The 13,660-nt window shown below is 35.6% G+C and overlaps 1 protein-coding gene across 1 annotated transcript in view; it reads left to right on the top strand.

The window, feature by feature from the left end:
- LOC108735041 (potassium voltage-gated channel subfamily KQT member 1) overlaps window positions 1-13,660 on the top strand; it is a 67,614-nt gene that overhangs the window by 8,168 nt on the left and 45,786 nt on the right. Inside the window, exon 3 of the mRNA XM_025979258.1 lies at window positions 12,402-12,492. Within this exon, the coding sequence (XP_025835043.1) occupies window positions 12,402-12,492 (91 nt within the window). The remainder of the gene's footprint in view (window positions 1-12,401; window positions 12,493-13,660) is intronic.

The following is a 13,660-nucleotide window of genomic DNA, read 5'->3' as shown; positions in this document are numbered from 1 at the left end:
TAAAGTAAAAATAGTGATTGTCATTAAATTTAGAACTTCTACAACATCGACTGTTAGTAATGGATGATGACTATGTAGTGTGTTACAATTATAAACAGATTAAATCAACCACGTGAAATAATAGCATGTAAATTTCGAAGGAACGAGTTTTTATAATAGCTAGCACTTACAGTTTCATATTTATGGGATATCGATTTAGAAAATTTGTGTCAGAATTTACATTGGCAATATAGGTACATATATACGAAATTAGACCTATATAGGTCGCTAGCAGTTAAAGTTCCTAATGAAATGAATTACCATTTCGTACCAGTCACGTTTACCAACGAAAATGGACGGTAGCTCGGTAGCTTTTATACCTGAGGCTTTTTGTTTGATTATTTAATAAGTTTGCTAACGTGAGCATTATTCTGATTCGCTACGTTCATTTTACAAATGTCAGCTGCAAAAGTTGTCTATCTTCATCAGTGAATACTGTGATTCGCACTCGCTATGTTTGTCATTATACATTATGAAATACTAAAATAAAAGAATTCACTAAATGCTAAAACTTAACAGGTCAATTGAAAAGTCCCCGGCCTAAAATAGTAAAACACATTTTTTTTGCAAAATTCGTTTTTTTTTATTCAACATAATTCCCTTCAAGGGTGATACACTGATTATAGCGATCCTCCAACTTTTCGATACCATTTTTGTAGTACGATTTGTCCTTTGCTTCAAAATAGGCCTCAGTTTCGGCGATCACCTCTTCATTCGACGAAAATTTTTTCCCAACGAGCATTCTTTTGAGATCTGAGAACAGGAAGTAGTCGCTGGGGGCCAGATCTGGAGAATACGGTGGATGCGGAAGCAATTCGAAGCCCAATTCATGAATTTTTGCCATCGTTTTCACTGACTTGTGAGACGGTGCATTGTCTTGGTGAAGCAGGACTTTCTTTTTCTGCAAATGCGGTCGTTTCTCGGCGATTTCGTCCTTCAAACGGTCCAATAACGCTATGTAATAGTCGCTGTTGATGGTCCTTCCTTTTTCAAGGTAGTCAATGAAAATTATTCCACGCGCATCCCAAAATACAGACGCCATAACCTTGCCAGCCGACTGTTGCGTTTTTGCACGCTTTGGAGCGGGTTCATCGTGTGCAGTCCACTCCGATGACTGTCGATTGGACTTCGGAGTGAAATGATGGAGCCATGTTTCATCCATTGTCACATATCGACGCAAAAACTCGGGTTTATTACGCGTGATCATCTTCAAACACTGCTCTGAATCATCAACTCGTCGTTGTTTTTGGTCAAAAGTGAGCTCGCGCGGCACCCACTTTGCACAGAGCTTTCTCATACCCAAATATTCGTGAATGATGTGATGTATACGTTCCGTTGATATCTGTAGAGTGTCTGCTATTTCATTCAATTTCAATTTACGGTCATTCAAAATCATTTTGTGGATTTTTTTAATGTTTTCGTCCGTAACAGCCTCTTTTGGGCGTCCACTGCGTTCACCGTCTTCGGTGCTCATTTCACCACGTCTAAACTTAGCATACCAATCCTTGATGGTTGATTTTCCTGGGGCAGTGTCCGGAAATTCGTTATCAAGCCAAGTTTTTGCTTCAACTGTATTTTTTCCCTTCAAAAAGCAATATTTTATCAACACGCGAAATTCCTTTTTATCCATTTTTTTCACAATAACAAAAGTTGCTTCACTAAAAATGCTATAATTCACAAACTAATGATCCGACAGCCGTCAAATTTATAGACGCGTCTTTTGAAGGTTAGGACTAACTGAAAATCATATGGGTTTAGTTCTGGTGCCGCCATCTATGTGTCAGGCCGGGGACTTTTCAATTGACCCTAGTACAACTCTATGATTCTGTAAACTGAATAAGGCTTTCAAAAGTTGCAAAATTGACTGCATTGATCTTAAAAAATTTGCGTCAACAGTACGCCTAGAGTAATGAGATATCGTCATGCAATAGGTCAAAATGGCGGCACTAGTCGCCATTTTGTCCAGTTCTCTCAATTTCATAGTTTAGTTGTTTGCATTAATATTGTGAAAATTTACATTTATTAAACATCTAATAATCAAAAAAAGGTAACAAACTGTAATGAAGAAACCTACGAAGAAACACCTGTGGTCATGGAATATTTGTAATTGGAAAATCAATTCGCATTTTCACCTTGACCTATCAAATGCTTTTCAATATCAACAATGGCGTGCAACACATTCATTTCATTTACAGAGTAGAGTTATTGTGACAGTGTCTTTCCTTGAAGATGTGTTCAGTTTTCAGACACAATTACATAATATTAGGTATATATTATTTATTGAACTGAAATGTCTTTTTAAGTACCAATAAAAGCAAATCGATTTCTTTCTTTTGACTTTCTTATACGGACTTTCAACTTCGTATCTATTTTTTGGCGTTCTATTGTTTTCATTAAATTAGTTATCAATTACGTCATTGCTTAATCGATTTAGTATCGTTTGATCTCAGATTGGCAACCGATGAGTTGTCTGACATCGAAATAGTTCATTTTTTTTATTGTCGCCCTCTGTATATCTTCGTTACATATTTTTTTGCCCATAAGACAGTAAAACAGCAGCTTTGCCTTTTTGGACTTTTAATGGGTAACTTTTTCGACTTCTTTTACGTAAGATTTACATGTATATTACATGCCACCACCAAATTCCTTTTTTATTTGTGGAACAGCTGTGTGGGACGTGTTATTAATTTTTTTTTCCTGAAACGACAGAAAACGAAATAAAAAAGCGAGAAGAAGAGATTGCTGAGTGTACCACAAAGGATGGACACGCATGCATTCGATATTATTGCTTAAAGTTACATATTCTGTCAGCGAACTCAGCAAATTGGCTGCATGTAGAAAGAGTTTGCGTTCCTGTGCATACCAACACAAAATTAAACTCACAATCAAATATTTATGTAATACCTTACGTACGTTTCATATTAGTGAAATCGCAACATTTGAAAACCGATAAAATTGAGGCAGTATTCGGAGTTTGAAACATTTAGCATTTAAAAGTCAGAGGAAATTAAATGTTTTATTTAACCTATTAAATTCAATAGAATTTAATGTTAAATCTTTATAAAGGCACTTACAGAACTTTATGTGATCATAATTTAGTTGATGATTAAAAAGTTTAGTTCAAATATCCAAATGTAGGCAGTGTATCGCCATCTATTGGGTATTTACTACTACTTAAGTATTTCAAGAGTTAAACAAAGCTTTACTACTACTACTACGTAAACTACTGGATAAGGATCACGATTTGAATCTTTTTAGATTTCATCAGCGTTCTGTTGAATATACAAATTGTTGGATACACAAAGAGAATCTGATAAATGTAGAAAACATCGATCAAAAAACAGTCGCTCTTGGTGAAATAAGACTTATTTTTAGATACGTGTGAAATGAATGCAAGGGTAAAAAGAAGGAACGGTTTTGGTGATAAGGAGAACGACTATAACGTCGCTGTAAAATATACCCATTGGTAGTTACCGCTCGTGCTATAGCTATGTAGCTAGTCGATTCTTATGCCGCGATTGCAAACATAACACTTTATCAAACCGCATTAAACAGAATTACATGGCAGGGGCATTAGGAGTTCGGAAAATCGCTGACTTTGCTGTTTATTTTATCGACCGATGGTTTTATATCTTGCACGCCACCGCGAGCAAATAATTTCAAAAAACAAATATTACTGAAACTTAATTCCGATCAAATTTATGACACATTAATTGGCGCAAGATAGTATTTTTTGTAATGTTTATTGTAATAAAAACGGATGGTTCGATTTTGTGCAGTGCCTGAACATGGATCGTTCGACCTGCAGATCCGGCTCGAAGGACCAAAAATTGCTCATTCGGGAGAAATAATCCTGAAGCTATTGCTATATTAAGCTGTTAGATTTATCCAAAACCTTCGCACGGATTTTGGATAGAAAATGATATATTTTAGCAACAAATCAAGCCTTCCCCCTGCAATATTTGTAAGTGGGGTAGAAAATAGCAACTCATAAGTATTTTATAAAATAGTTTATTTCGTAGGCTTTGCCGTTTAGACGTTTGAATACATAAAAGTTGAGTGTTTTATTCCGCATATGCACGATCAAGCAATTTTGAATCTGCTTCTCAATAAAACAGTTCTTTTTCCCTGTGCACTGGTTATTCCTTTTATGATACGAATTGAGCGAAAACTTGAAAGTAGAGTCGTGCATTTCAAATGAATTCCCTCTCTCTGGCTGGCGAGTGCATGTAGTACGAGTAGGTGTGTGTGTGTATGTATGTATGTCTGTGTTTGTAACAGGGGATGACGCTTTAATTTAACAAACGTTGACGTCTCCTGTCATTGTGATTACTGCGGGCGATTCCAGAAGTGACAAGACTTGACTCGTCGCGTTGCTTCGCGTTAGCTCATATGAAAATATTTGTTGCTACTCCCAATAAGCACCTTAATTAGAAATCATAATTAAATATATATATAGGTTAAGAAGACAAGACAAGAGACTCAACATGAGTGGAGTGGGGGCGATCAAAATTAGCAAAGTCTTCAATAAATTATTTGTGAGAATGGACGTATTTTCTTTCTTGTTCCCACTTGGGATCGTAGTCATTTGCTGCGTTTTAAACACGTCCTTGTTAAGTTAGGAAATGCTTCAGGAGTAGTACAAACAAAGTGAAAAGGGATAATCGAATAATAGTATGCGATGCAGTGGTTAGAGGTTGCTTATTTAGGAATTATACCTTTAAACAAACGTCTTTGCTTTCCTAAATTCCTAAGAATGTTGAAGTACGATGCTGGTAACATGCTCAATTTCTGCCTGTGCTCTTTCTGTTTCACATTAACCGGTGTAATGCTATTCATTTTTCTTTATTAGTGTTCGCTGCAATTCCCACCTGGCATCTCTTTTCTATGTTTACGATATTGCCTACAACGTCTGTCGTGAGTAAATATAGGTTAGTTAGTTGAAAGAATAAAGTAAATACAACAATTTTATTGCAGACTATGCCAATCTTCAACGTCCTAACTATATCTATAGCAAGTCGATCTTACAGTGGTGCAGTGGTACATTGAGTGACACTATAATATACTCACAAGCAAAATTTTTTACTTCTGGGCATGTGTCCGAAAACGCGGACTACCCACCCCAAATACCGCTTTTCGACTTATTCTACCCACTTCAGTCGAGTTTCCTGTCCCTTGTATTCTTGAGATAAGTACACAATTCGTATGTTTCACTGGAACGATGCGCCTTTTAAAATTCCCGAAGGATATTTTAATCTGCATTAGTATTTGAATGAAAAATGAAGTTTTAAGAAAAAAAAAATTAAGAACAAAGGCTTTCACGGAGGAATCCATAGTAGAATGAAGATTCGGGCTATGGAGCCGTGGTCTATGTGAACTATTCTGTCCAGACGTTTCGTCAGCTACTGCTACTGACATCCTCAGTGGTAGTGCTTTTTTTCTTTTTCCGGAAAGATTCCAGTCGTCTAGTTAAACGATCAACTTCCTCCTCGTAGAGGCGAACAATATAAGAACAAAGGCTTTCACGGCCGGAATCCATAGTGGTAGTGCATAGTCAGCAGCACTACCACTGAGGATGTCAGCCGCAGTAGCTGACGAAACGTCTGGACAGAATAGTTCACTTAGACCACGGCCCCATAGTCCGAATCTTCATTCTACTAAAAAAAAAATTATCCACAACAAAAGTTTCGCCATACAGTAGCTTTCTCAGATGGAAGAAATACTGCTAAAATTAGGATCAAGTTGTTTTCTTCACCTGAAGAAGCAATTGTAGATATGGTCAAACAATTGTTGTGGACAAATGACCACTATTTGAAACCTTGTGGCCCTTTCTTCTTTTAATTGTAATGGAGTTTCAACGCCTAACTACAACTACTACCAAATATCAAAAAATGGTTGTATAGGGATTCGCTAAATTGGAAGAGCAAAAAGCATGGCGACGATGAGGGAAATTATAGGCACAACAAGTAATTGGACTAACACAAAAGAATTTGATTGAACCTCTTTAATTATACAAAACGATTAAAACCATTAAAAAAATTGAGTTCGCATAAGGGTGAAACTACGAATTATTGCATTATCAAAAAATGTATCCCTCATTCAAATTCAAAGTTTTATCAGCAGATGGTGTATATCCATCTCACTGAACAAATTATACGTTCTTTATAGGCTTATATAGGGGAATCCCTGAAAATAAGAATGAACTTGATTGAATTTAAGCCTTCGCAGAAAGCGGATTTCACACCGCATTTCTCTCAAAAAAAATCAATAAGGTTTATCGGTTATTTTTAGGGTTCTGCTCCCAAATAATCCAACTCCTTCCGTCCGTCCGACTGTCAGGGGCTTCTAACCACCAAATGAAATGAGATTTCAACTTGAAATTCACATGTAATATATAAATCCTTGGCCCAGAAGAAAAAATCGTGGCTGAAGTTACGAAAATCTTTATTTGAAGAGAGTGCCATACCTACAAACAAGGAGGGGACAAAAAAAAATAATTTTTTCTATGCTTGTGGGGTATATTTGACGAGAGTTTTGCAATAATGCCATAGATATTTTTTTAAGTTTTTTTCAGTTTTAGAATTTCAACTTCAACGTAGAGATGTAAATATTGTTGGAACGGGATTTAGACTAGTACGCACATTGTCATCGCTAATTTGTAATGTATATGTATAAACCTATCGACGATCAATTAGATTAAATAAAGTAAGGATTTGGGGTTAAATATGCAGCGGCAAATGATTAGCATGGTTAGATTTGCAGATGATATAACAGTATCAGATTTATGAAAGAGTTACAGTCAACGCTAAATCAAATGGAAGCGGTATTGACGGAAGAATGTGGAATATATATTTATTTATTTACTACTGTTGATATATCACTATTCATTGCGCTATTTATTTCACTGTCACTTTATATCTGGATTCACTTCTGCAACGGTCAATTTATTTCTCCTCCTCTCGGCGATCGTCTCTTCCTTTAAATACACTTTTGTTTACTTTCTGGAACCTTCTAGAAACATCCGGATAGTTTATTTTTTCTTTTAACTGCTTAACTGCTTTCCCACAACGCAGGTACGACACACACATTTACAAATACGGCGCACATGAAGAAAGTCGCCCGCGGCTAGTCGGCGAATCGATAAGACGTTCACGTACACGTGTGCCCGATTGCACACAAACACACTCGTGCTCGCTACAGTATGTAAGTAAGATGGAAGTGTCGACGATTTTCGATATATAATAAGAAGTCCAGCTCGTAGATAACTGTCAATCCTATGTCAAATGTAAAGAATAAATTAAACAGAATCCATTTACATTTTGACTTTCATTACATCTTTGCGCATTAGATTATCTCATTATCAGAATAAGTATTCAGATATCTGATAAAGGAAAAGGTAACGACAAGAGAAGGTCCGTTATGAATATTAACCCATTTACCTCAGTAATAACAACCAGTGTACGCATTCGTTCCTAGTAGTATGCTAGTAAAGAGTAATAATGGGGTAGCTGGTGATAAACTAGCGAAATAAGCAATTTAATGAGGCCTCCTAGCAGTATCAACATCGCAACAGCATTACTCCTTAATCCACATGCAGAGTAATTACTCGCTATCGATTAAGCAAATTCTAGTTTTCATTTACTAAACAATTAAGGTGTACTTCTCCGTTTAATATTTAGCAGAAAATGCCGAACATTTATAATTAAAAGCGTTTTCATACACAATTCTTTCAACTGACATCTTTCCTTAAATTAAAATTGCTTCTTTGATTATTTACTGGGCCTGCTCTATTAGTAATTAACGCTATGTATAGCGTCATGTTCATTAAATTCGTTTGTCTTTGATTCTACAGTATCTTTCTGCCAAGGACATTTCGACCCTTAAGATGACCCCGTTTTATATAACAGACAAGAGAAGTTTTAGTGACTGTAACGAAAGGGTTTTCCAAAAACGAAATATTTGCGATTCCTTCCATCTGATGGAAAAAAACTGAATTCATTTTTATCCACGTGTTCGTCTTTCAAATTCGTTTTTCTTCGAAAATATTCAATAAAGAGATTTAAAACATATCAAAGTTATTATCCATTTATTGACGATTCAAAAATTTGGGCAACTGTCAATAAAAAATAGATACCTAAACGTTTAACTACATTATGACCTTATGATACCTATTATAAATTCTACCATCTGGTCACGATTCATTACCAAAAATATACTCTTAATGTAATTCCTTTGGAATTCAGTTTCATTACTTATATGATATAACGGCATTTCCAATAATAATCTTCTGAAGGAAGAAACAATTGAAATGGTCACGTTTGTTCCGATTGATTTCGAAAGGTTGTTGGCCAAATTGTACTGCTGATTTTGATATACTATTCGATAACATACGAAAGCGCGGCCTTTCTAGAACATTCCACACATACTTAACTATTTGTGAACAGTATTTTAATCTACTCTTCTTAGCCTTTCATGCCAGAGAAGGTGTACTATCAGCCCCTTCTTCTAATTTTTGTCTCCTGCCTTTAAAAATTATTAACGTAACAATAATCGATTTGCATTATGTCAGAAATGCCAGACGTGATCACGATTGCAAATCTGTTTGTTCTCAGCAGCACGCCATAACGATTTCCAAAAGAATTTCTGTCAATTCAAATTGCTACTGGTTACCAAAGAGATTAAAGGTTGAACCTGAACCTTGTCGTTGGGTTGCGCAATACCTGGTTTTATAGCAAAGCACATGGTTAAAATCAATAAAATAACAGTTTCATATTCAAGATATTGTTCATTGGTACACCTAAAGCCTAACGTTTAGGAAGTTGGAAAACTGATGTATTATCAAACGTTGGACGTTGAAGCAGATTCAAAGTTGTATGTACGTATTAGTGAACTGGATTACAAATTACAAGCAAATAAGGATTAAATGATACATTTTGCATCTAATTCAATTGTTAAACACGCTTCATAGGAGCTAGTATATTTAGTAACGTTCTCTCAGAGACTAATGGATACAACCATCCCGAGGGAGAGAGCTTTGCCTCTTTGTCAGGCGTTTGCTTTGTTATAATATATTCCATTTATAAGAACATCAAACCCAGAATATTCTCTTTATCGGATTTTCTTCCGCATTCAAAACTAATTAAATATTCATCAAGTCACATACTTACATTAAATATATCGATCTCTTCAACGTTACCTATAGCTTGAAATTCAACGACTTCTAATATAATATTCTAGTTCAAGATTAAACAATTAATTTAATAGATTACGACATATACCCCAATAAGTGACTTAAACTAATCAATACGTGTGCGAACAAGTGACATATTTTTTAGGCAGGCTATAATATTAATGAAGGTGGTAACATTGGAGCATCGCCTTTCTCTCCGCGCATAGTAATGAGCCAAGACCAAGCACCATAGAACCTAACAGGTCAATTGAAAAGTTGAAATTCGTTTTTTTATTCAACATTTCACACCGCATTTCTCTCAAAAAAAATCAATAAGGTTTATCGGTTATTTTTAGGGTTCTGCTCCCAAATAATCCAACTCCTTCCGTCCGTCCGACTGTCAGGGGCTTCTAACCACCAAATGAAATGAGATTTCAACTTGAAATTCACATGTAATATATAAATCCTTGGCCCAGAAGAAAAAATCGTGGCTGAAGTTACGAAAATCTTTATTTGAAGAGAGTGCCATACCTACAAACAAGGAGGGGACAAAAAAAAATAATTTTTTCTATGCTTGTGGGGTATATTTGACGAGAGTTTTGCAATAATGCCATAGATATTTTTTTAAGTTTTTTTCAGTTTTAGAATTTCAACTTCAACGTAGAGATGTAAATATTGTTGGAACGGGATTTAGACTAGTACGCACATTGTCATCGCTAATTTGTAATGTATATGTATAAACCTATCGACGATCAATTAGATTAAATAAAGTAAGGATTTGGGGTTAAATATGCAGCGGCAAATGATTAGCATGGTTAGATTTGCAGATGATATAACAGTATCAGATTTATGAAAGAGTTACAGTCAACGCTAAATCAAATGGAAGCGGTATTGACGGAAGAATGTGGAATATATATTTATTTATTTACTACTGTTGATATATCACTATTCATTGCGCTATTTATTTCACTGTCACTTTATATCTGGATTCACTTCTGCAACGGTCAATTTATTTCTCCTCCTCTCGGCGATCGTCTCTTCCTTTAAATACACTTTTGTTTACTTTCTGGAACCTTCTAGAAACATCCGGATAGTTTATTTTTTCTTTTAACTGCTTAACTGCTTTCCCACAACGCAGGTACGACACACACATTTACAAATACGGCGCACATGAAGAAAGTCGCCCGCGGCTAGTCGGCGAATCGATAAGACGTTCACGTACACGTGTGCCCGATTGCACACAAACACACTCGTGCTCGCTACAGTATGTAANCAGCCGTCAAATTTATAGACGCGTCTTTTGAAGGTTAGGACTAACTGAAAATCATATGGATTTAGTTCTGGTGCCGCCATCTATGTGTCAGGCCGGGGACTTTTCAATTGACCCTAGAATACCCTGGACTATAGCACACGGGACAATGGACAAGGAGAAATTGATCGGTTATAAAATTAACATGAGCTTTTCTTCAAATCCAATTAGCTGGCAACGAAAATTCATGTAGGTACCATCTCATTTGTCTTCTAACAACGATCCGTCTGATTTTAGTCTTAGGTCTTTATAATAGGGATGATGGAATTCTCTATATTAAGTTCAATAAGATGGCTTTATCTGATGAAGAAGACATGTTATCAACTGAATTGAAATCCATATTAATATGTTAATACGTTATTCGTTCAGAATTAACTAATTCGAAAATGCATAGGTCGGATCAAGGGTCACTAGGGCGCAGTGGTCGGAATAAGGGTCCGAGTTATGGTTTCAGGTGAAGCTCCCCGTTATGTACATATCCTTAGGTTATTTTAGAACGGTTTTTAGAGAAGTAGGTGATATATTCAGGTAGACGTGGTTGAAAGAATATATTCCACACATACACCAAATTATGCATTTTTACTCTTGGAACATAAAATGGACAAATACCAACAAAGAAATATGTAATTTCTATGAGTTACATGTGAATATGTTGCATCACGGACCGTCCAAGTCCCCCATCACTCGTCAGTAACAGTCAGCAAAGCTCATTTTTCAATGTGTTCTGGTATCTTTATTGATTCATGAGCAGTTTCATTTTCAAGCATAGACAAGTAGAGTTGCCATATGTGTTCAAACCAAAATCGACTAAATTTTGTAGAAAACCCGAAAAAGCCAAAAATAAGTACTGCTAACGTACCTAACTACAGTCCAGACCTCCCAACCTCAAATCTTCAAAACTTAGTATGACTCCTCAGCTGTATAGAAGTTATACTTCGTTTACTTTCTGTAGCGAAGTGACCTTCAGTTTTACCGGCGCAAAGTAGAAAAAAACAGCAATAGGCCAGAAAAGGAACGAAACAACTCTCGGTCAAACTCTTAACCGATGAAGAGCGTATAATCCGTACAGCACTGCACGGAAAAATTGACCATTTTATCCACTACAATTGCATTGCTCAAATGTGCTGGTAAATTGGTACAGTTTTTTCCAAATTAAATTTTAAATTACTTTTATCAACGAGGTGTTTATTTATATTTGAAGACATATTAAAGGCTTTAACGCTTGTTTTCGACTCGCACTACTATTCATGATTGAACAAAACTTTTGGCAGGTACTGTATGAAAAAGTATGTTTAATGAACAAGAGTCGAGAGTATAATGAGCTTTTTTCTCCCTACCTACGATTTTGCCAGCGCGCATTCAAGACATTGGAAGGGGCACATCGCTAAAGAAAGTAAATGAAGTATAAGTTTATAAATGCGGATTCCACAAAAGTAAAAGATATTGATTTCTGTTACTGATAAAAAGTTTTCCGGATAAATGCAGTATAAGGAGTTTACCTTATTTGTGTCATTTCCAATTTTTCCAAACAATAGTTTCAGTAGATACTAATTGCTACAAATACAATTATCCACCGGTCGATCTCAATTATCCCACTTTCCTCTGAGTGCAATTACGAAATATGGCACCAACAATAATAAAATTTTTAATCAAACTATTACAGTTTACAGCAAATTTTGTTGGTACTCGTCTACCACCCGTCCTAACAAATGTGACTGACTCATAGTAAAAAAGATTTGTTAAATATTTTTGCGAATAGTTACCACACTACAATATCAGGTTGGAATTTAATAATAAAAAATAAATGTACAAATTTACTAAAGGATTTTCTACAGAAGAAAAGACGGTAGGTATCCTTTTTAACCTGTTTCTCTTTTTTTACAGGTTTATGCTAGTTCTCGTGTGCCTCATATTCAGTGTTCTTTCAACGATAGAAGCCTACTCTGATTTCGCAAATGAAACGCTTTTTTGGATGGTAAGTTCAGTAGGTATCTTTATCAAAACATATTGTAACTCAATGTAATCTAACAGAAATGCACTGTAGACACTTATTTTTCTGATAATTGGTTATTTATTTCACTTTAGATTTATGTCACATTTTAGTTTTTCTCTTCGTGTACTAAATTGCAATAGCTATCTTGCATCGACTAGTCCCTCGAGTGCTATCGTATAGTCCTGGATTATTTTTGATTATTTCTGAACTTTCGTTGTACCTATCAGTCCTGATAATCATCATAAAGTCGTAAGTCCTAAGACTGGTTATACGTGCACCTCCACTCTTTCTTATCCTGAGCTAATCTTCGTATTTTCCTCAAACAAAAACATCCAACATCCTTAACTATTTGCAAACAGTAATCTAATCTAGGTCTACTTCTACTTAGAAGACATCCAACCAACCAATCTCGCCTATTTCTTATTAACTTTCATTGAGTCCTCTGTTCTCCTTTTCTTTCTAATACCTCTTCATTTCTAACCTTCTCTATCTACATTATCATCATCATTCGCCTGCAACACTACATTTCGAACACATCTATCCTTCTCTTTTCCACCACCAATGTTTCATACTCGTACAGCGTTGCGTTCCAAACAAACACCTTTAATAATCTTTTTCGAATTTCTAAATTGACCGTACGCGAGCATAGAAGTGACTTCTTTTTATTGAAGTCGACTCATTCCTGCGCTATCCCCTCCTTTATATCCCTACTACTCCTTCCATCCTGACTTATCTGCCCTCTTAAATACCGAAAAACAACCACTTTTTCTAATTTTTCGTCTTCTATCTTTATATCCTCTCCTTCCTTACTTTCTCTTCCTTTGCATACAAGTGTTTTTGTTTTACTTTTATTTTTTTTTGTCAACACCGCCTCCATTTTAAAGCTATCGCTAACTCTTCCTCGTATCAGTCTTGTCAGTATTTATGATTATATCCTGCGCCTGATGTTTTTCGAACGTACAAAAGGTGCCGTCAATATCGATGGCCCGCGGCATATTTTCACAACAATATCATTACATCGATATTTTAAATGACTTATTGTAGCAGAAGCTTTCAACTTTCATTTTTGATATACCATTTAGTTTTCTTTTAGTTAGCAATTAATGTAAGAACTAAATAAGAAATTGTAGGAGAATTTTGTTTTATATAT

This window comes from Agrilus planipennis, unplaced genomic scaffold (genome assembly GCF_000699045.2).
Source record: "Agrilus planipennis isolate EAB-ADULT unplaced genomic scaffold, Apla_2.0 scaffold20, whole genome shotgun sequence".
In the NCBI taxonomy this organism is placed as follows: domain Eukaryota; kingdom Metazoa; phylum Arthropoda; class Insecta; order Coleoptera; family Buprestidae; genus Agrilus; species Agrilus planipennis.
The sequence above is the reverse complement of the archived record's forward strand: the minus strand, read 5'-3'. Positions and strand labels throughout refer to the sequence as shown.